The sequence below is a fragment of the Lactuca sativa genome, chromosome 4 (genome assembly GCF_002870075.4).
Source record: "Lactuca sativa cultivar Salinas chromosome 4, Lsat_Salinas_v11, whole genome shotgun sequence".
Lineage (NCBI taxonomy): Eukaryota > Viridiplantae > Streptophyta > Magnoliopsida > Asterales > Asteraceae > Lactuca > Lactuca sativa.
Genome location: NC_056626.2, coordinates 132,121,944 through 132,146,942, shown reverse-complemented (window position 1 = coordinate 132,146,942; position 24,999 = coordinate 132,121,944). Strand labels below are relative to the sequence as shown.

General features: G+C 34.3%; 2 protein-coding genes across 2 annotated transcripts; both read right to left on the bottom strand.

Moving 5' to 3' along the window:
- Positions 1 to 1,115: 1,115 nt before the first annotated feature.
- Positions 1,116 to 4,503, bottom strand: LOC111904627 (autophagy-related protein 16). Its single transcript, XM_023900369.3, has 5 exons — positions 4,191 to 4,503; positions 3,858 to 3,984; positions 3,444 to 3,625; positions 3,023 to 3,218; positions 1,116 to 2,306 (listed from the first exon to the last, which is right to left on the bottom strand). Coding segments are annotated over exons 1-5 (1,536 nt in total). The 5' UTR covers positions 4,193 to 4,503; the 3' UTR covers positions 1,116 to 1,277.
- Positions 4,504 to 6,882: 2,379 nt separating this feature from the next.
- On the bottom strand, positions 6,883 to 9,638 carry LOC111904628 (uncharacterized). The gene is made up of 5 exons (XM_023900370.3): positions 8,973 to 9,638; positions 8,768 to 8,804; positions 8,435 to 8,671; positions 8,302 to 8,349; positions 6,883 to 7,630 (listed from the first exon to the last, which is right to left on the bottom strand). Exons 1-5 carry the CDS (start codon positions 9,272 to 9,274, stop codon positions 7,112 to 7,114), a joined length of 1,143 nt encoding a protein of 380 aa, XP_023756138.1. The 5' UTR covers positions 9,275 to 9,638; the 3' UTR covers positions 6,883 to 7,111.
- Between the last annotated feature and the right edge of the window lie 15,361 nt (positions 9,639 to 24,999).

The following is a 24,999-nucleotide window of genomic DNA, read 5'->3' as shown; positions in this document are numbered from 1 at the left end:
ACTTCATTTATTAAGGATGATTATTCAAATAACTTGACAGACCATGATGCGCCAAAACGTGATGCGTTTGTTGCCCTTTCATGTGCATGCATTGTCTGGCAACATGTAGGTCGCATCGCCCCACAAGTATCTTGCCAATACACCATTGCTCGCATCACATCACCACATCAGGCGTGCTTTTTTAAACCAAGCTAGCCCCAATAGCACCTAAAGACTTTTACAACCTTTGATTATAAAACCCCATTGTTGTGTTATATGGTGAGTTTAAGCAATTTAAGGAAGTACTTTTGATTCTTTTTTAGAAGGGTGTGTTAACGGTTGAAGATGACGTCACACACTATATAAAGGCAGGATGGTTCAAGTGGAGTGTCACCACAAGAGTTTGTGCGACAAGAAACTCTTGTTGAGATTGAAGGGAAAATTCTAAAACCGGTAAGACTAGTTATGTTGTATGCATCAGAATGTTGGTCGATTAAGGAGTATGAAAAGAAGATGAAAGTCGTGGAAAACAAGGATGATGAAACAAATATGTGTTTGATAGAATATTGTTGGACATGATACCAAACATAACATTCCAAAATTCGTTGGAAGTGTTGACGATCATCAATAAACTGAGTTAGGAAGTTGGTAATGGTTCATGCATGTCCAAATGAGGGGGGCCATGATTATTGTTGGAAGGTGGAGAATGGAGATGATCACAGTTGATGGTGCAAGGAGGAAATGACGTCCAAGAAGAAATAGTGAAGATATCATGAAGTTAGACACGAGAGAGTTGGTTCTTTTCCAAGGACATGACCTTAGATAAGAGGGAATAGAGGGTTATAATTAGGGTAGTGTAGTAATATATAAATATACTAGGTCCTAGTGTTCTTTTCACGATTTGTGTTTTCGGTACAATTTTCATCTTTTTACTCTTCTGGCCTCTTTACTTTCAACTTTATTGCTAGTATCTACTTTCTGCTACTACAAGTTTTACCTTCATACTCTTTTACTTATATGAAGTTAAAATAAAAACATGTATCCGTTAAAATGATATCAACGGCGTTAATTGAAAATTAAACGATCATTAGACATCAACTTTCCGAAAACCTAGTGCTACCATACCACTAAACAAATGAAAAACAAGTTTAAGAAGCTTTATTTTGCGTACCTTATAGTTCTTATACATATTTAGCCTTTCCAAGTGATTACTTAAACATCTCATGGAAGACCAATATTTCTACAAGCCGAAAGAATCTAGTAAGACATCTTTACAACAAGATCAAAAAACCAACATGTCAATGGCTCCACAAACAGATAGTTCCATTCCTACCCGAAGTAGCTAAAGGCTTTCCAAGACCACTCCAAGAACAACAAAGTACAGAAGCCGTATGTTCTTTAAGAGTACTCGCTATATCACCTTTCGAAATCGACCACACATAAACACACCCATCAACAGACCCCGCAGCAACATAATTATCATCCGGACTAATACACGACCTACTCCAATTAGAAGCAACTTTACTCCCACTTCCACTAAACGTCCCACAAACTTCAAGACTCCTTACATCAAACAAATGATGCAAATTATCCTTCCCACTTGTCAACACCATATTCCCATTTCTAGAAACACAAACAGAAGTAACAGCAAGAGAATGTGCAGCCACCTCACTCAACACCTTCCCTGTTTTTATATCCCATAACCTCACATGTCCATCAACATGACCCGAAATAATCGTCCCCCCATCCGAATTAAAACATACAGTATTACAATTACTCGGGAATATTATAGTATTCACACAATACCCTTTATTCAAATCCCACACTTTAATCGTACGATCATAACCCGAACTGACAACATGGCGACTTGAACATCTGCTAACATCAACCGCACATACTTTATCCAAATGACCAGTCAGCGTATGGCGGACCCTACCAGAATTTGTATCCCATACGTATAAATTATTTGAGCTACTTGCTGCGATTATATAGTTGTTGTCGTTTGTGATTGTGAGGTCAAGGATTGACCCTAGGCAACCGTGGTAGGTGCGAGTTAGCGACCCGGTGTTTGTGTCCCATGTTTTGACTGTTTGGTCTTGTCCACCGCTGATTAGTTTTCCGGAACTGTTTTCGAAAATTAAGGATGCGCAGCCGCCTTCGTGGGCTGTGATCCTGTGTGTGCATGTTTTTGGTATGGTGGTGGTCTCTACGTAGTGTTCAGCGCCTTGTTCACTTTGGCGAACTACTCCATCAATTTGTGTCCTGGCGAGTTGTTCTAGACCACTGGCTTTGAGCTTGTTGAGGATATCTTGGTATAGAGCGTTAACCTGATTAAATAAGAAATTGAGTAAATTACATAAACGATCCCTCAATTTAGCTGATTTTTACGATTCTGGTCCCGAAAAGTTCTCCTAAGATTTTTGTTCTTATTTCAGGTTTTTGTAACGTTTTTGGTCCCTATTCCAAATAAAATGACTCTTTAGGACCAAAATTGCAAAAATCAGCTGTAATCATGAACCAAAAATAGTCATTTTACTTGGAACGGGAGTAAAATGGTTACACAAACCTTAAACAAGGACCAAATTTGCAAAAGAAACCTTTTTGGAACGAAAACTATAAAAAAACAGCTGTACTCAGGGTCCAAAATCTTCATTTACTCTTAAGTCAAATCATAAAGTTTTGTAGAAAAACTAGATAAAGGGTAATATAGTTGTGTTACTTGACACATGAACCAAAATCGTTAGGAAACTTTAAAATAAGGACCAACATTGTTAGATACTTCAACATAGGGACCAAAACTGCAATAGAAAACTTTTTGGGACCAAAAGTGCAAAAATCAGCTAAACTCAGGGACCATTTTTGTAATTTATTCTAAAAAATCTCTTTTTAAATAGGTACAAAAAGAGGAGCCATCAAGGCATCAACACTCTAAAACATGAATACCAAAGATATTATAAGAATGAAGTCGGCACAGATATAATATTAGGAATTACTGGAAAAGAGATGACATGGGGCCCACAAAGATTGTAACATGAACTTGTACCTCATTAAAACGTTCAGAATCTTTCATTTTCTGCAAATTCCACCTATCAATTAATGTCTTGTTTTCAGCCTCCACATTGTTAGCTTTTGCTCTCATATCTTCATATTGAGTTCTTAAGTCCTGATTCTCACCAATAAGCAACTTTAGGGCTTTCGTCTTTTCCTCCAAAAGTGCTGTTAAACGAGAACACTCATCCCTGTGGCATAAGCATAATTCCAGTCATCTAAAGGAATACCTTAAGGTAGTGTTTGGTATGCAGCATTCAAAGAGGGAATGGAATGGAACATTACAGTGTAACGATCCATTCCATTACCTTGTTCATTTCATGCTTTTGTGATTCCATTCCATCATACCAAACAGACATTAGGTTAAAGCTCCCTAGACTGACTGATGAACAATATGGTTGGGCAAAAAGGATAACCTTGCTTGGGAAATCTCATTTTCAAGACTAGGAATTATGGCTTCTTTCTCCTGAACTAAAGCTTTTGATGCTCTGGACTCTGCAACTTCCACAACAAGCTGCTCTGATAATCGAACTTGAGTTTTATAACATTGTTGAAGTTCCAATTCAAGAGTTTCTGCCTTATCTTTCCACTCCATACCCTTCATGTGGCATATACAAACTCAATAAGTTCAGTATAATTCTAGACTTCTAGTTTTCCCACTTCCAGAAAAACTAAAAGAAAATGCAAAGCACGTAATATATAATACAAATTCAGTAGCAAACTGCAAATGAAAATCTCACATATATGCTAAGCTAAGTACCAATTAGAATAATAAACTAAAGCTACATTGTATGTTTATATTTGGATTATGAGGTATGGGGAAGAGGAACCTGAGAAGCAATAGGTTTTGAAATAGCTGTAAAAGCAGGAGCATGAGCTCCCTCCTCCATGAGATGACGCTTTCTAAGAGCTCTCATGGCATGCTTTATTGCGTTTATCCCAACTTCATCCTCAGCCCTACAAAATCAAAATATCAAAACGACATTCATTCTTCTAGAACAATATGTAAGCATATTAGGTCATCCACATAAAAAATATACGACCACAAGATGATGTTCTTAATTTTGATTTCATTGTTTTTCGATCACGCCATGTAAGTTCAATGGTGTCAAAGTAATAGAATCAAACGTTCTCCCAAACCCTAAAATTGTGCGATAACTTACATATTGATGATGATTGATTGCCACAGATCCGTCCTCGATATGTTTCTTGTCGAAATCGGACTACACGTCGACAGGAATCAGCCTGCTTTCTTTCAATCAAAGCCTGTGATCACTGTTAATTTCAGATCTTTTTCGACGAAGAATAGTGTAGCCGTGCAGCTATCCGTTTGAAAAGCCATTCTAACGACAAAGCCTTGAGGCTCTTCGAGCAAAAGAGGTCTACAAAGGCCACGTAAAAAACGGAAGAATCCTGAAAAGATGAATGATCCAAACGGCAAACTGTTTGAGCCGATCCCCATTATGATTCAAAGGTTCGTCTCTAGAAATACAGAGCATGTGGCAAAACTGGAAAAAAAAAATTATATTTTATTTATTTCAAATTAAAACTTTTTTTTTTTTTTTTTTTTTGGATAATATCATAAAAACTCTTCGTCGGGTTTAGGGGTGTTTGGATTAGCTTATTGGCTTATTGCTTATTTGTGATGGGAATAAACAATAAGCAATAAGCATTATGAGAGATGCTTATTAAAATTAGCTTATTTAGCTTAATAAGCTGGATTTTATCCAAACACTCAAATTAGTTTATTGTGAGAATAAACCATAAGCACCTTTTTTTTTCCTGTCCAAACACACCTTCAATCGTTTTTACCCTGTTGCAGATTTTAGGTTCATCAAAAACCCAATGTTTGTAATTTTTTTTCAATTTTACCCTTTGCTTTATTAAAACTTTTACGGTTGGCAAAAATATTCAATTTTACAATTTTTTAGTTCATAAAAGCTCTTAAGTTTGGTATTCAGATTTATTAAAATCCTTAGGTTTGATATAAATTTTCAGTTTTACCGAATAAATTTGCAAAAAGTGTAAAATTGATTTATTCTTTTTTAAAACTGAGAAGTTAATGAACCTAAAATACAATATTAGTTAAAACTGAAGAAAAAAAAAAAAAAAAAAAAAAAAAAAAAAAAAAACCTTACAAATCTAAAGATTTTTATGACATTTGCATTTATTTTTTTATATGATTATAGACTAAAGCAACAAACATGGAATTGTGGGAAGCCAAATTGGGAGCGGTGGTGTGCATGCTATGCTAACGCGTCATCTTTTTACATGTCAACTAACACACAGTATCTTGTTAAGGGGTGGTAGCGTGACTTAGCATACCACATCATTTTTTTAACTATTAATTTTTTAAACAAATATTGATTTTTTAAACATATATTAATTTTTAACAACTACTAATTTTTAAAAACACAAATATAATAATATTAAAATATTTGACTTACAACATAAATGACTTAGACCTAAAAGCATATTCGGTTTGAGTGGTGTTTTTGGGTTGGAAACTAGTTTGAGTTCGGAAAAGGTTTTGTGTTGTGGGATTGGTATGTATTAAGGATATAGACACATATTTGTAGCCATCTCGCAAAATGGTAATTTGTAGGAGAGTGAAAGGTTGATCGAACGAGGGTCTATAAAGTATCAGTGATGTAGGGTTTAGTGAAAAGACTTGGTGATGTAGGGTTTAGTGAAGGGTTTGGTTAAGGCGTATTGTCGTATTTATAGTGGTTTTAAAGAAAAATTTATTTTTTTATATAAAAGCTAGTTTTTCAAAAAATAAGAGAATATTTTTTTAAATAAAATGGATCAAAAGCTAATCAATTTTGGTCAAAAGTCCTTGGCACACACCAGAGGGGCAGTGTTGGCGAGTTCAAAGCAAGGGCTTGGCGCGCTACACTCCGTGCGGTCTTATTGTTTTTGTTTGTTATCTCACTAGGTGTGAGACTCATGTGTACATGGGTTTATTTAAAAGAAAAACTAAATACAAATTTCTAAACATTTGAAAATTTTGAATTTATAAGAAAAGTGAGAAAATATTGAATTATAAAAATTAAAATGTTATTTTTCTTTTTTAAATTTAAACAAATAAATTAGATAAATAAATAAAGAAAATTAATGAATCTTTAGTTTAGTAATTTTGAAATTAGAAGGAAAGTTCATTAATGAAATTGATATGCATTTATTATTGCGTTTAAATACTATCTAGAATTTAATAAGATGAAAAAACCATAAAATGACATGTGAAATAAAAATTAATTTAAAATAACCACATAATTACATGTGGCAAAATAAATAAAAATGTGACATGTAGCAAAAAGATATTTATTTATTAGGGAAGATTTGTTTTTGATCCAATATTAATAAGCAAATGACTCAAATTTAACGATAAAAAATACATTTATATCTATCAATTAATAATAAATAGTTTAAAACAAACTTACCGATAAACAATACAAAAAGAACATTCTACATTGTTATATATAGGGCTAATGTCATAAAAGCCCTCAAGTTTTCAGGGTTTTGTCGGTTTTGCCCAAAGTTGAAATTTATGTCCGCTTTTAACCAAACATTTTCGAAAAAATGTTCGGTTTTACCCTTTTAGCAACAATAACAGGTTACCATTATATTAACTTGAGGGCTTTTATGACATTAGCCCTCTATATATATATATATATATATATATATATATATATATATATATATATATATATATATATATATATATATATATATATATATATATATATATATATATATATATATATATATATCCAATCCCTGTAAGATGGTGATTAATTTACTCATCTTAGGATAAAACAATAAACTCATATTTGAGGCTCGACAAGAATAGGATTCAACCTAATAGAGTTTGGGATCTAAAAAAGTTGATTACATTTCAATCTCCATCAACATTCAACTTGAACTAGAACATTTTAAACATCAACTAACAACTTTTTTTAACAAACAAAATTACAACACAAATTAAACCCCAACCACCACCCTCATTTTCCCTCTACACTTTCTGTAGTAATCATAACCATAACCATAACCATATCCATAAAAATAAAATGTTTATAACTAACTAGTTACGACTCCTATCAATACAATCCACACTCTTACGCCCCCATTCAGCCTTCATATCAGTACTTAATCTAGGATTTTCACGACACTCCATACTCTTCCTAGACCTCTCCATATGCTCATAAGGTATTCTCAGCTTTCCAACTTTATCATCACTTTGATCAAACTTATACTCACATAGTTCATTAATAAGGTCCAAATTCTCCTTCGTGTTCATGCTCGTGCTTTTCCTTGGAGCTTCAAAACAATCCGTACTCCTCCTCCTACCGGAATGGTGGTGGTGGTGATGGCGGTTGGTGGTGGAGGATTGGTCCATGCTTTTTCTTGGATTGTTGTTTCTTCGTGATGATGGTGGCTTTTCAACAATGGTTATGAATTTTTTTAGGTGTTTAATGTATTCTGGATATAGCTCCAAATTACAATGCTTTCCTCCTTTGATCCATAATGGTTCGTATTTTTCTTCACATAGTTCCCAAAGTTGTTTCCCATGAGAACAATCAACCACCTCATCTGCAGTACCCTGCAATATTTTATAATATTGGTTTAAACCTTTTGAAAAGAAGTTTTGAGATACTATTTAATGAAATTGCTTTAGCAAAGTCGCCACGTCATACGACATCAACAAAAATATAATGTTTTTTGTAATAATGGAATTAAATTGAATGTTTAACGATTAAACCTTTTAAAAGAAGGTTTTAGTTACCTAGGTGGAACAAAACCTGAGACTTAGCTACACTATTTAGGGGTTGTGTCTTTCTTTTTCCTACATTTTAGCCTTGTATGTGTATATTTGTTTGAAGGGTAATGACGTATGTATTGATGAAGTGTTGTATACAAAAGGTTTTGTTTCTTCTTTTAGATTAAATAAACCGTTGAGTGAGACTAAACAAAAAACATATTTCACAATCAATTTTTATGTGAGATGAGGAAGGGAAGAAAAAAAAAAAGGGCAAATAGGTAAAGAGTTGGTGTCCTAATACATTAAGCCATGTTTTTTGGCTTCACCCATTTAGTCATTATGTCCAAATTAGGGAAAAAGGAATCAGCCATCTACAGCTGTCCAAATTAAGTTCTTAACCAATTAAGCTCATTAAGTCTAAAAGGTAAACAGCCCCATAGTGATATTGTCCCAACTTTGAACATCTTAATTATGCACTAAAAAGTGAAAAAGATTAGAAGGATGGTGCTTACATGGATGACAAGAACAGGGCACTTCACGAATTGAATTTTATCAATGTTCTGCAGATATCCAATTCAAGAATCATAAGTTCAAAAAAAGAATGATATATACATGAATTATCAGTAAAATAAAATGAGGACACACCTTATATATGTCAAACCAGTATGTGTGTTTAACAGGATACATGACTCTGAGGCCTGATAATATAGGACTATGCAAAACAACAGCTCTCAATCGAGGTAAACGAGCAGCAAGATTCACAGTGGGGCCACTTCCTACAGATTGACCATAAAGGATGATATCTTCTTGCTTTGTGTTGTAGCTTTCTTCCAAACATTTATATGCAGCTTCAATGTCTGCGTATGTGTTATGCTCACTTGGCTGCAAAACAGCATAAAATGGAAATAAATGTAACATTTTAGAGTCGTTTCCAAAGATAATTCGATGTTTTTAATGAATTTAGATCGTTTTAAGTACCTTTCCAGACGACTGTCCGTATCCTGAGTAATCATACCTGCATAACAGCACAGCAATCCAACTCAGTAGTCGAAATCATTGTATGTGGAATCGGTATAAACAATCGGAAGTGAAGACTCTTTGATTTACCTAGACTAATTTAAAGTTCGTATAGAAGCAAGAAAGATTAAGAATTGAAAAAATTAGGGCACAATTTGTTACTAACCCCATGAGATTAACTTTGAGGTGGATGCTCAAATCAACGAAGAGTTCATACATCTGACCAATATCAGCAGCATTCCCATGTGAATAAAGTATAGTGCGAGTGGCCATGGGATACCTAACGTACACCGCAACAATTTTATTACCCCGGCGAGTAGGGAGCTTGAGAACGTCGACATTTTCACGGTGAGGAAACCTGTCCAGGAGCAATAACCCACTTGATTTCTCTGTAACCACCTTGTAAAACGGTGGATTCGGTGGGAAAAAAGCCAACTTGGCCGCCATTGATGACGTGACACCTCCCATCTCCGGGCCCTTCTCTCTCTCTCTCAAACTCAAACACAGGTTGTGGGTTTGATTTGTGGGTGAAATATAATTAGGATTGGGATCTGGATGGGTGATCGACGTTCGATTGACGACGATTGGGGAAACAAGGTGTAGTTTTGGCAGGAAGAATTAATTGGGGAACAAGAATTGAAGAGTTGAGTGATGCTTACAGGTGAAGAGACGACGACCACAATATACTCTATGAACTCTTTTCTTTATTTTGGTTGCTGGTTTTTCGATTCCAGAAGTGTAAATAAAACAAAGGTGATATTCCAAAAGAAAACAAGAAACAGCACGTTATTTCCAGGAAACATTATACAAAAAATAATTTAATATTGTAAATTTCGTGTTTAAAATAAGTTAATTTATCGTTTTCTAATTTCTATGTGACCCATTTGTTGAATAAATAAGTTGAAATAAATCGATGTTGGAGAAATTTAAGTAATTTGGTGTAAATCCAAATGGGTTTTGGATATTGAAATTTATCGGATTTATGGAGTGCGACGGGACATGTGTCCCCTTTGCTTTTGTGCTTGGGGATGGGGTTGCCCCTCCCCCACCACCCTCCTTTCCGCTTTCTTCTCATTTTGTCTTTACGTCCTTCCCTTTTCTTTTTCATCCTCAATCGTAACTAAAAATAACAAATTAATCATGTTCTAATGTAGTTTTTTTTTTTTTTTTTTTTTTTTTTTTTTTTTTTTTTTTTTTTTTTTTTTTTTTTTTAATAGTAATTAACTATTATTATATTATTATTGTTATTTTATTATATTTTTCTATTAATATTGATTTTTCTTATTATCATCTATCACGATATGTAGTATTATCATCTGTTTTTTTGTGTTTGAAACTCATAATGTTTTAAAAACTTGTATGATTTGATTCTGGTTTATAAAGTTTAAGATGATCGAGGCGAGTTATGTCTTCCTATCTTTTGGAATCGTCCAGTAAATTCATATTATAGTCATAAACATGAAAAAGAAAATTTAACACGTTATGAATTTATTATAAATTTATAGATGTCCAAAAAAGTGACAATCCTGTAAATAATAAATGTGACATTTTCTTTCTTGCGGTAATAAGGCTTTAAAATGTATGGTTTAAGATGGATTATTAATGTTTATTACTTTTAATCTAATATTATAACGTCTGAATGTATGTTTGTGACATAATCAATTAACATTGCTACCAATATATCACACAACTAGAAAAATAATCAACCATTGGATTAATCTCAAACACATTATGACATTTTATATCGGATAAAAGTGATTAAAGTATGAAAGGTGCAATAGATGTTTGCAAAGACATACAGTAAAGCCAAGACCATTAAAAAAAAGACCATAATGGTCATGATATAATCAAGTAGTGTATATTTGAGTCAATATTTCAAAAACCATCTATATAGTTCTTGGATTTTTTTAACATTAAATTCACCTTGAATGTCACAACAAATGGAGTATTTGAGAAGAGGAATTAAATATTGTTAGATGTGGTAATGTCAATGATGAATAATACAAATCTTCTACTATTTTTTTGAAGTTATTAACTATAAACGCAACACACACATATCAAACAAGGTTCAAACCAAAATGGTTAATAAGAAACCAAACCATGTATAGAATGGGAAGAATTCCATCATTTCTTATCATAGGATCTAGGGTGCGAGGCTTACCTTAAACATCAAGACTTAAGCTAAGTTAGGCCTAAAATCCAAAAAATACAAATTTGTTGGATATCCTAAAGAAAGCAAGACATGTTACTTTTACAATGTGGTGTAACAAGTCAATAATCATGATGATGGTAATATTGTCCTGATTACAATCAATTTAGTTAAGCAAAATGGATTTATAATTTTCTCATTCCTTAATAATCTCAGTTGCATAAAGCAACAACATGTGGGAAGCTTGTGACGAGTCGTCTATTTGGCTTGTATGATATATTTGTAGAGGTTCAATGAAAGAATGTTTGAAAGTTATTATAGAAAACATCAGAATATGACTTAATATGTTTTCTTTTGTCAAACACTTCTATTACTATTTAAACATTTGTCTAACTAAATAGTAATTATAAAGATGGTTAGTAACCGAAGGACTTATATCGACTAAATCGGTTGAAGGATATTTTTGGAGATGCAAAAAAGATGAAAACGGCCAAGATATTATAACATGTACAATTTGCGGCTAGAAGTTTTGACCTATATGTGTAAAAAAATCAACAAAAAAGATAAAATGAGACTAAGTTAATGAATCAAAGTGTTAAAGATACATTTTGATGAAAATTTTGGTAAAAGATGTCTAAGCTAAATTTTGGGAACAAATAAGAGTTGAAGTACGTCGTTATCGTATAACTTTTAGCTTTTATTGTTTAAATTAAATGAAATGACTAAGATTCTTTAATATTAAAAAAATAATATATTAGGATGAGTGATGATTTTATTAGTTGTCTTAAATTTGAGCTTGGTTAGTGTTTTGGCCAGCCCTAAGTATTGGGCATATCTTGAACGTTTGGCTCATTATTATTTTGGACCTAGTTATTGGATTCTGAATTATCATGGATTGTGCTAATACATAGTTTTAGGGCTTTTTTAATGCCTTGGACTAATCTTAGGGCTTTTGGGCTTATTGTTGCCCAACTCAATTAAATATGTGTGTGTGACAATAGATATATGATTAAGGGGTGTTGCTAATCGCACCCGATTATAAGTCAAACCCTCAAAACCACTCTTAGTAAACCACTGTTAATAGTCAAAACCATTGAAACGCAACAATAAAATTTTATGATATGACGGAACCCATTACGAATAAAATTACATTTTTAGTCCTTTACTTTATATTTTGTTTTTATTTCAGTCCCTTTTAGTTTTGAATGATTTTATTTATAATCTTTTATTTCTATTCTTTATAATTACTAATTTTTTTTTTAACCTGAAGTGACTAATATAATTTATTTAGTTACTGATTTTAGCTTTTTAATGTATTTATATGTTTGTTCGTAAGTTTATTTAACCTTCTTTTTGTAATTAGTTTTTTGCAAACATGATATTACCAAACATACGATCAGTTAATTTATCATTAATAAAAATATAATCGCATTTAATAAAAATATATATTCTATATTCTTAACCTTTTAGAATGAAGTATATATTTATTATTTTACTATCTTGCTACCGATATTTTTTATGGATATTACTTTAATTTTGTAAACACTTATATAGAGGTGGCAAAAATTGACATGACACGAAATAAACGAGTTTGGGTAAGATATTTGAACCCGTTTAAATAAACGGGTTGACACGACACGACAAGAAAATTAAATGGGTAAAGTTAGGGTTGAAAATTTCAACTCGAATATGACTCGAAAATGACTCGTTTACTTATATGCATGTTTTTTGAATTATTTAAATAAACTAGAAAGATATAAAACCAAAAACCATAAGTAAAAGAAAACCTTCGAATTGAATTGTTTTGTAATGTTGAAATAACTTAGCCGTCTAGATCAAGACTTCATTTCAATTTTTTCATTCTCTCCCAAACTACCCAATCTCTTTCACCATTCTCACAACCTCATGACCTTGTCATCCGCCTCCCCAACTCCCACTCTTTTAATTTTGTCATGTGAACTTGCTATGACTTCATATATTCTGCCTCCAAACTATTAGTTATTCCTTTCTGCCTACCCAACTCCTATTCTTTCAACATGCTTAATATTTTAACCTCACATGACACAACATATTTCAAGATAGAGCCCTAACCTGAAACCCGACATGAACTCGACACGAAAATAAACGGGTTGACTCGACACGACACGTTAATTAAATGGGTCGGGTTAGGGTCAAGCACTTTCAACCCGTTTAATGTTTCGACACGACACGACACGATTGCCACCTCTACACTTATATGATAATACTGAAAATAAACATTTATATTAGTGAATATTTTTAATATGATAACGTAACCAAGTCGACACCCTCACACTCCGTCTGTTTAACTCAATCTATTAATTGTTCATGAGAACTAAATACATAATATTAGAAACTACCACTTTTACCGATTAATAAATGTATTAATAAACCTAAAACTTTTACCATGTCATTTTCAAAATTTTATGTATCACTAATAAAGTAATTTATTTTATTATCGTCATTTTAAAGTGCGTTGTTTGTATGAATATCGTTAGACTAATTAATACATATAATATGAAAATATATTATTTACATAAACAAAAATATCTTAATAGTAATAAATGAAGATAACTCGTAATTTATTTCATTAAACGATGACAAATACTTGGGCCAACTCGTTTCATTACTTAAAGCATTTCGTTTTTTTAAATTTAATACGATCAAAATAAAATTTGGAGAAGTCTATTTATAAGAAAAACAATACATATGGTATGATTCAGGTTAAGCATGTCAAATTATAAGTCAATGAATTGTGTGTTGGATAAAAAATAAAGATATTTTGTTGAATTATGTGTCGACTGTAAATATTTATATTTCTTTTATTTACACCAATTTTTTATAATCTTTTTTGTAAATTTTTTAATTACATTACATATTAATTTTTAATTAGTTTTTTCTATATGTTTCATAGCATATTGATATTATATAACCGATTGAATAACAAAACAAAAAAAATACAAAAACTAAATTATAAGTAAATAATTTTGAAATTTTTGTAAACTAAAAGGAGAAAATTTGTAAATATAACACAAATAACTTCAAATTGTAAAATGGATGACCGTTTGCAATTATGATGAAATTATCAGTGATATGTAAATGTGTACAGTTTAACAAGTTGAAAGGGTAAATATAGATGAAAAAAAAAACTTAGTGACAAAATATGTACAAATCAAAAAATATATTATTTTTTTAAGTCATTATCCCCAAAACAAATTATTTTGAGATATTTTAAAAAAAAATGTTTTTTTTTTATTTTCTATATTTTCATTGATTAAACTCCGGATAAATTATAATATGTTTATTTATATTTATATAGACTAATGATATAATTATGTTACAAATTTTAAAAAACAATTAAGACAGAAATTTGAAACTATTTAAAACATATACATGTATAATAAAAACTAAAAGGTTATATATATATATATATATATATATATATATATATATATATATATATATATATATATATATATATATATATATATATATATATATATATATATATATATATAAAACTGTGGGTGTAATATAGAACATCTATACAAATTGCAGGGGCTGATATACAAATATTTAATCAAAAGCTGAAATGAAATTTAGTGTCCGTCTATTTATTTTAATATTAATAAAATATACATGTCAACCAATATAGGTTATGATTATTAATGCCTTGGACTAATCTTAGGGCTTTTGGGCTTATTGTTGCCCAACTCAATTAAATATGTGTGTGTATGATTAAGGGTTTTTGGGTTGATTTTGAAATTTGAATTGGCATACAATAAGCTTTTCAGGTTTTTCAGAACAAGTTTGATAAGCTGATGAGCATTTTTGAAATATTCTGATGAGCATTTTTATAAATATTGTTGGAAATAATACCCACACTCGTAATAATTGGTAATATTATTGTGGGGATAATGACTTAAAAGGGTAATATGTTTTTTTAATTTGTACACATTTGATCACTGAGTTTTTTTTTCGTCCACATTTACCACTTCAACTTGTTAAACTGTACACATTCAGTCCTTATGACCGGTTACTCCAGGTTAGCCGGTAAAAATGACTTAATAAGGTAATATATTTCTCATATTGTACACATTTAGTCCTTAATATTTTTTTTACACATTTAGTCCTTAATATTTTTTTGTTTCAAAATAAGTCATTTTTGTTTTTATACTCATTCAGTACTTATGAATGATTTCTGTAGGTTTTTCTCACGACATTTTACGTGGGACAATCATTGATGAAGTGTGTGGGGTTGTTGATGTTTATGTGTAACGTCTCATTTTCACAACAAAAAATTTTCATTTTTAAATAAGGGAAAACTCCCTAGTTATAAATCCATTATTAAGAAAAAAAAAACGTTTATTCCAAAATACATTTATCGAAAATCAGAGTAATATAAGAAACGTGGAATCCTCAATACTATTGATGAGTGTGTATTGTCATGTCTTCGTCTTCCCACGATCAACGATATAATCTGAAAACATAAACAACTGGGTAAACATAAAGTTTAGTGAGTTTCCCCCAAAATACGTGATACAACAAACATATTATCATGTATAACGGTCCCACACTCATCAAATTGGAATACCTTGGCCCAAGCAGTCATTGGACTGGAATGCCAACATGCAACATGTCCAATTAGTCATCGGACTAGAATACTCAGGGTTTGTCGGCATGCCGCCTTAACCCAACAACTCTTCTCGAGCATCCGTGCCTATGGCTTACAGCTGGCTCGCACTACAATATATAGCAGGCCCACCTCAACCTATCCCATCACCATATGGTTATCTAGGTAAGATGTTGTGAGAAAACCTAAAGAAATTATTTATAAGTACAGAATGAGTACAAAAACAAAAATGACTTATTTTGCAACAAAAAAATATTAAGGACTAAATGTGTACAAATATATTAAGGACTAAATGAGTTCCAAGTGAGAAATATATTACCCTATTAAGTCCTTTTTACCGGCTAACCTGGAGTAACCGGTCATAAGGACTAAATGTGTACAGTTTAACAAGTTGAAGGGGTAAATGTGGACGAAAAAAAATTCAGTGACTAAATGTGTACAAATCAGAAAATATATTACTCTTTTAAGTCATTATCCCTATTATTGTGTCATCCTTATTTTCACGACTCGAAAAAAAAATCTTTTTATTTATGTTTATTTAATTCAGAGTATTCTTTTCTTGCGGAATTTGTTCCAAAACATTATTTCAATATGACATAATAAAGCATTTTTGAAGAAATGGTTTTTCATTTATATATATATATATATATATATATATATATATATATATATATATATATATATATATATATATAAACTTAGGATGTCATAACTAATACAAAACATAAGCATAAACATGTTTTAACATCACTATCCATGTACTTGCGTACCGCTACCCGTAATACAAAGAAACTGAGTGGGTCAGACTTGGGAGTTTGGTGAGCAAATATGGTTTTCAACCCATAATAATTAAATCTTTTAATTATATTTTTCATCAAACAATTAACCCGATTACTCATCATCGTTATTCTCACTTTCTGATCCTAAAATATTGATAAGGGACCTAGCATAAGGATCATCGTAAGCATCGAGTAGACAATATTGCTTCGGGGATTCCATAGCAATTCATGTCAATAAGGTAACAAGGGGGGATAGAGTACATCGAATGAACATATGGTTCATTAACACATACATGTTGCGAGCCTGTCATCGTTCCACAAGACTGTTTAGAATCGTCTGTGGTCGTCATCTATACTCTGCTAGATGACTAGTTTATCTATACAATAGTACTATAAAGTCATGGCCTCTCATCATTATTTCATCTTCCTCAACCCTTTTACACCCAATAGATTATAAGTACAAAGTACATAGATGATTAAATCATGTTATATAATTTCATCTAGCAAGAAAACAGATAATAGGAACATATAACATTTAATCATCTAGATATTTTATATTTGTGTGTAAGATGAAATTAATTATGCATTTACTTGTTAAAAGTGGAGGATTGGTGATTTGGGCAGTGCTCTGCCTAACACTTTAGTTTTTCCTTTGATGTGACCAAGGTATAAATATCACTAAGTCTTAGTCTTTGTTTCATAATTATTGTGACTATAATGATGATAGTCTAGGTTCCTCAATAATCTCAATAAAATAATGATCTATAACGGATAAGGAGCAACCAAGTAAGATCATATCGGAGGTAGGGTCTATTTAGTATATAGAGTAGACTGTTTGGAAATTTCACTTTAAACACCTCACTAAATCTAGCCTAGACATCGCCCCCGTAAGTAGGTGTCACACCCCCGATCGAGGCGATGAAACATGCGAGGTTGTGCGACTTAGTTCATGGTTGACAAGCAAATTGAATATACATCACAAGTTACAACAATAACAACATAACAGTTATATTTCACTTTAAGGTTCGAATACATGGTTCATACAAATAATAATAATAATAAGTTCATGAATTTGCCTTGATAAATAGACTGATATAACAAAAACTAGGTTGCCCGAAATCCATGAACATTTCTTCTGCTAAAAGTCGGTTCAATGATCTCCTAAGAATACATGTAGTTTGAGAGTCAACACAAAGGTTGGTGAGAGTTACAGGTTTTCTGCTAACCGTAGTAATAATACTTTTAAAAGTTTGAAAAGTATTTATTTTGCATTTAAAACCATGTTTGAAAATGTTTGATAAAAAAGAGAAACTGAATTTGTGGTTTCTAGATGAATAAACCAGTTAACGCTTATAGTGATTCATATAACCGAGCTATGTGACTAGATATAACCCTTTACGATGCTTCATTAGAGGTCGTGGAAAAAGACCGGAGATAATTATCACCCGCTTCGATTGATCCGTCAAGGTTGTAGCTAACAACCACAAGTGGGGGTGTCAACCCGTATAGTTCTACACATACGTATCTCGCTCTGAGTATTAACGGTTATAGCCAAGAGGGTATACTAAGTTGTTAAACTTAGGTAATGAATAATGTCTCACTATAAAGGCCATTAACTAAGGTTTACGATAAAGTTTCACTATAAAAGCCGAGTAATTTCGATATAACCAAAAATAATGTATATTACTCGCTTAAATAGATAGTGAGTTTCTCGAGTGCATGTATGTAATGATCGACTCGCCAGGTATGAGAATTTATCCATTATTCAATTTAAAAGTTGTGAAGAGTTCATGAGTATGTTGGGTGTACACTAGGAACGCACAACGTACTCCTTGCATGAGCACAATTGGGGTGATCCCTGAGTACGCTTGGCGTACTCGAGCCACGGGAAAACCCTAATTTTTAGGGTTTGTAACCTATTTAAGATCATTAAGTCCTTCAAGTTCATCACCTTTTTAGCCCCTATTGCGTTTTAGTGCTAATCTTAAAACCCTAGCCATCTTGAGTGCATTTTTGAGCTTACAAAGAGCTTTTGGGTGTTCTTTTGTGGTTTTGAAGAAGAAGGAAGCTTGAGGAGAAGCAAAGGAGAAGAAGAAGCTTGTAGATCCAGATTTCATGCATTATTTCTAGCCCATTGGAGGTATAAATTCTGAAACTTGTTCATTCTAAGATTAGATCTAGGTTTAGGGAAGAACTTAAATCTTTTGATTCCATAACTTGGTCTTTTGGAGTATGGGCTACTCCAGACCATTTGAGATGTCCTTTTGGACTCCACTGGTCTCTGAGGTGTGGCGCGTACCAACCATGATGTCTCTGAAACAATACACAAAATAATCAGAGACTCGCTCGAGCATACTCACACTTGACCACTCATCCCTACTTTCTCCTTAGCATCCTAAGGATTTTTACTTGGGTTGCCTGCAGATCGGGTGATTTCAGTAGTACGGGACCAATACTACCTTCCACACCCCACCTGTAGTCACCCCAAGTCCTCTTCCTAGGATTCTAATTCACAATTACTCTATATTTCACGAATCACAGATTACCTTCTCATAAGACCCCCTTTTAGCTCATCTAAGTATCTCTTCCTAGATTATTTATCGACTCAGAACTCAACACATACTCAAACAATAGCTGATAACACTTATCAAAGCATCCCCTAGGCTAAGGCACATTAGATCAGGCAACTCTAGCCCTAGAGTATGAAATACCTAGATTACCCCCTAGCATGCTATTTTAGTAAAATATCTCATAAATATCACATCATACAACATAAAGGTATTTTGAGAAATCACCGTTTGGGCTCTAGCCGATTATACACACTGCTTCAACTTGTTTCTCTTAAAACTCGTTCTCGTTTTGGAAAAAAAATTATTTTCTTTTGAAAATTCTTCTCAAATCCTCAGTTTGAGTCCAAACACACCTGAATGTGTATCTGAATCCCTCAAACCAAGGCTCTGATACCAACTTGTAACGACGTAAAATTTTCAACTAAAATTTTCATTTTCAAACATAAACATCACGTGTCATATTTCCCAAAAATCCCAGTATCAACATTAATACAATTTATTTATCAACGTTGTTTATCACATAAACTAGGATCCTCCAAAATATGTTTCCAAAGCGAGTGTGTGTACAATCAAGTCGGGGCCTTCCCACGATCATCGGAAGTACCTGAAACACATAACACATAACACGGTAAGCACGGAGCTTAGTGAGTTCCCCAAAGTACCATACACATCTCATTAGCCACTCTAGGCCATAACTCAATAAGACCCTCTGGTCAATGTGTCTCAGTGGAAACCTCCAGTTCCAACTCAGTAAACTCATAGCAACGATATTCAACAATAATCACAAAACATAAAGTAGAATATTACAATACACAGATAAACACATAAAACAGCTCAATCACATAAAGATACCACTCTTGGTAAGTATAGTGAGAAGACTCACCTCGTAAGCTAGCTAGTAAAATCGCGTGCTCGAAATCCTCGATCTAGCCTCCGCCTATCACCAGGATAATATCGCTAATTAATATTCTCCTTACACTCAAATACACCATTTAATGATCTCTCTTACACTCTTAGCCCTAGAAATGGGTAAAAGACTATTTTACCCCTCCCTGATCTCCATTACTCATTTTTTACCAGTCCTTAAAGTCAACAAAACTCAAACTCTAGTCAATAGTCCAACTTGACCAGACTCGCCGAGTGCAATCATGCGACTCGTCGAGTCCCATCGATTCTCGACACGCTCATGAAGGTCCAACTCATCGAGTTAACCCATAACTCGCCGAGCTTTCGCCTGATCCAGCTAATCGGGATAACCCTAATCTACTCTTCGAGTCGGCTCATCAATTAGGCGAGTCCGTTCAGACTCAACTTGCATTCAGACAACTTTAAGGCAGTATACTTTCCTAAACTCCAGATCCAAACTCTCAGGGCTCATTTATCACGTAAAGTCGTAGATTTTAGGTCTATGCATGGCATTTTGGGCATGAAATGCCAAGAACACAATCTAAATGGGTTTTTCACTCATAAATTCCATCAAGGCTAAATAAAGCAGGAACCTCTAGATGCTAGGGACCTCCTAAGGTCCAGATCTAGAGTTCAAGGCTCCTCAAGAACCCCAAATCCTCAAAGTCCCAAAATATAAAGGAAAGAAGCCCTAATCTTCAAAATGAGAGATCTACACAAACAAAAGAGAAAGGTTCAAACTTGATACCTCTAACAGAAGCTCTTGGATGTATAAGAAGCAGATCTAACAACCTCTTCACAATCCTTGCTTGGAATCCTCCTTTCCTCCTCCAAAATGCACCCATAAATCTCAAGTAAGGCTCAAAACTCCCTCAAACGCTCAATGGGGACGATTAGGGTTTCTTCTCAGTGAGTGTGGCCAAAAATGAGGCTATAAGTGCCTTTAAATAGGCCCCAAACCCAGGGATCTAGGGTTTCCACTCACAGTGCCTACTCGGCGAGTCTACTCTCGGACTCTTCGAGTAGATCATTAAACTCACGTGGCCACACCCACTTCTACTCGGCGAGTTATAGCGCCAACTTGTCGAGTTGATCAATGAACCTAAAAAAACACACAATTAAAATAATATACCTGGGAATCCGGATGTTACAACGGGTATTCGACAGTTCGTGTAGACCCAGCATCATGGTACCGTCGCCGAGCTACAGGAAGCAGCGATGACGCGAGAGATGGAGATAGAGCTCCAGTCTAGTAAGATGAGGTAGGCTCCTATTCAATCACAACCTGCAGCGAAGTAGTTCAAGCCCACTGATTCGATATCTAAGGGATAAAGGGGTCTCACTTGTGGCAAGTTTAGTAAGATTCATGATGGTGCTTTCCGATCTTCATCCGTATGTCACAAATATGACATGGAGGGGCATTATGCCAAGGATTGTCTTCATCAGGTCCAAGTACCGAGTACTCGGATTTGTTACCACTGTGAGCAGGTTGGCCATGTTAAGGCCAATTGTCCCTTGCTCGTTGTGAGGCAGATGCAGGCTCCAACACCAACTACATTGAGGATCACTGATGGACACCAGGGTAGGGAGGAGCCCCTGAAGGTTTGATGTTGTGCTTTCCAGCTCACTGCAGAGGAGGCCAGGGCAGATTCGGACATCGTTACTAGTATGTTTTCTATTTATGATTTTGTTAGTTAGTTTATGGTATGCTTATGTTTATGAGTCTGCTAGGTACCTTCTTAGTGAATTCCTTGCCTACTCTTGTGCTATTCGACTTGGTTGTGAGTCGGTCCTTTATATCTCCGTCTTTTAGTAAGGTTTTTCATATGGCTATTTGAGAGTTGCAGTGTCTGTTGTGCGTTTCTATCGCCAACGAACACAGGATTTCTACATCGAAGGTTTATCAAGGTTGTGTACTGGAGATTTTTGGAGTACCTTATCCGATTGATTTGATTCATATCCCCATGGGGGATGTGTGTGTGATTGTAGGTATGGATTGGCTGAGCAGATTTGGGGCTATGATTGATTGTGAGGGTCGCGAGTCCCCGAGTTTTCCCCTTTTTCGTGTTTGCGGAGTGGAGTAGTGAGTCATGGGGTGTGACTCAGTGAGTCGGAAGCCAAACTCACCCATGAAGGAACTCGGCGAGTCAATGTACTAACTCGGCGAGTCCAAGGCAATCTTTTTGCCTCAAGAACAGACTCGGCGAGTTGTTCATACAACTCGGCGAGTTGTTCATACAACTCGGCGAGTTGTTCATATAACTCGGCGAGTTGTTCATACAACTTGGCGAGCTGCAGCATAGAGTGTTCTTCGGATGAAGATGAACTCGATGAGTTGTTCATAAAACTCGGCGAGTAGGATGAAGGAATATTGGACTTTGGTTTTGTGGGAAAACTCGTCGAGTCAATGCCTAACTCGACGAATAGAGAAGGGATTATGGTCAGACAAAAGGATAGGGACTCGGCGAGTTGGCAAGCCAACTCGGCGATTCGGGTCAACTGGCAGTTGACTTTGACTTTGACTTTGACTCTTGGTTTGGCTAGGGGTAAATGATCATTTTACCTTGAGGTCGGTTAGCAGTAATTGACTGAGTGTTTTGTGGGAATTATAGCTGGAGGATTTCCGAAGCAGCAGCAGCAGAAGACAGTCAGTTGCCACACCGATCAGCAGCTACTTTGAGGTGAGTTACCTTCCAGTAGCGGTGGGTCTACGGCCACAATGCCGGCCCACCAGTAGGAGTTGTATGTTAGATGATTGTCTTTGTGATATCATCTAGGTTTGCTACTACTTGATATGTTTATATGCTGGCATGATGTTCTATATGCGATAGTGGTTGTAAGAGGGGAATAGTCCCCAAGTTCGGTCGTTAGGACCGCAGGGTAGATCGGACACCCCAGATATGTTTGATAATATGTTATGTTATGATATATGTGATAGTAGTAGTAGGGGGTGAAATAGTCCCCAAGGATCGGTCGTTAGGACTGATGGGTAGTCAGTAGGGGTGTCAAAAAAACCCGAACCCGATGAACCCGACCCAACCCGAACCCGAATAAGGTAATTAGGGTCGGGTTTAATAGGGTTAGAACTCTTAATCGGGTTATTCGAGTTAACCCGACTAACCCGAATTATTATTAGGGTCGGGTTTAGGGTTGATTTTTTCAAAACAATTCGGGTTTCGGGTCAACCCGAATAACCTGATTAAGAATTTATTACCAAAATTTTTTTTACTGCGTTGAATGACATGAATTCAAGATCCTATGAGATTTTACAACTAATACATATTTCTTATTTAAACAAACCAGATAGTAAAATTACTATGTATAAAGATGTATAAAATGACATAACTTTCCTCTCTTCTTAATGCAGTATGGTTGTGTTGTAACAGTTTTACGAATTTTATTTACTGTTTACATTACTAATATGGTAAAAGAAACTCCAAAAATTCATATCATATACCAACTTTACAATTTAAGTCCCTATACATGTGGATTATGTATTAAAATATCACAACATAAATTCATCTTACATTTCAACCTCAACCCGACTAACCCGATTAACCCGACCCTACAAACCCGAAACCCGATTAACCCGAACCCGACTAACCCGTACCATATTAGGGTCGGGTTTCGGGTGAATATTTTTTCTAAAAAAACCCGACTAACCCAACCCGTTTAACCCGAAACCCGATCGGGTTTACCCGATTAACAGCCCTAGTAGTCAGCACCCCAGAACGGCTTGACACGGGTAGGTTGGCACCCCATAATGGTCGTACCGGGTAGGTCAGGCACCCCAGAATTGCCCGGCAGTATGTATGATATGTGATTGTTTGGTATGTGGTATGATGGGGGAACTCGCTAAGCTTCGTGCTTACAGTTTTCGGTTTTGGTTTCAGGTACCTCTTCTTCAAAGGGGAAGGAGCTGGCGCGGTAGCGGCCCATCACACACATGTCTTGTAGTCCGCACTATGAGATCCTCCTGGGAATTTGTACTCTGACATTATTATTTTCTATAAAATGTTTTTCACGACATGCGATAACTTTTATGAAACGATATGATTGGTGATTGTTTTACTTCTAATATTTGCTAAGTATATGTTTTAAAAATGAAAATTTTGGCTCGTATTTTTGGGACGTTACAAGTTGGTATCAGAGCCCTGGTTTGATTGGTGAATGTTTTACTTCTAATATTTCCAAAAGAGTCACTAAAATCTACCCCCCCCCCCTCATTGTAATTTTTTTTCAAATATGTGTAATGAATTAGAAATTATTTATTTTCGTACCCGTCGCTTAGCGCGGGTAAACGGCTAGTGTGTGTGTGTATATATATATATATATATAAAGTACACTCATATATAATCATCCAATAATCGAAATCAACTCATAAGTATCAAGTTCATCTTCACCAAATAGAAGTAGAAGGTGTTTAGCCTCTTATTGTAGCAGAAAAACACAATAGATCTAAGTTAAATAAGCTACACATGAGTTTAACAAGCAAACCAACTAGCTCAATGATTAATATCTTCTAAATCTTGATTAATCCTTCTGCTCCACTTGAATTTCGACTTTCTTCTGGGTTTCTAAGGGTTATTAATTACAATTAACTTTAGAAATCCGAATGCATCCTTTTGATTTCGACCTAATATCCAGGATTTTATAATTGTGGAAATCTGACCACCACATCGTGGTTGACCTCTACCACGACTTGGTCCTCGTGTTTTTTCGGTGCCTGCCAAGTCAACATATGGATCGTGATTCTTCCATTTTCCACGTCGTAGTTATTTCACAACAACGTGGTCTTCAGACAACTTTTCTTCTTCTTTTGTTTTTGCTCGTGTTTCCTGCTTTCAACTCCTTGTACGCTTCTATTTTTTCCCGAGCTAGTCTTTTCCACAACAAAACATAATTTAAACATAATCACTATCTTTTGTTCCATATTAAGCATATTTTTAGCTAAAAGTATTAGAATTATGCATTAAATATGTAGTTAATTATGCACACATCAGTAACTTTATCTTTTAGTAAAAAGGCAAGTTTGTATGTGTTTAAAATTGAAAATTTTCAGCAACCAAGGATAAAAAACGAATTAAAAAAAAATATGGAACTTCAGGTTCCGCATTTTAGCACACAGAAAACAGATG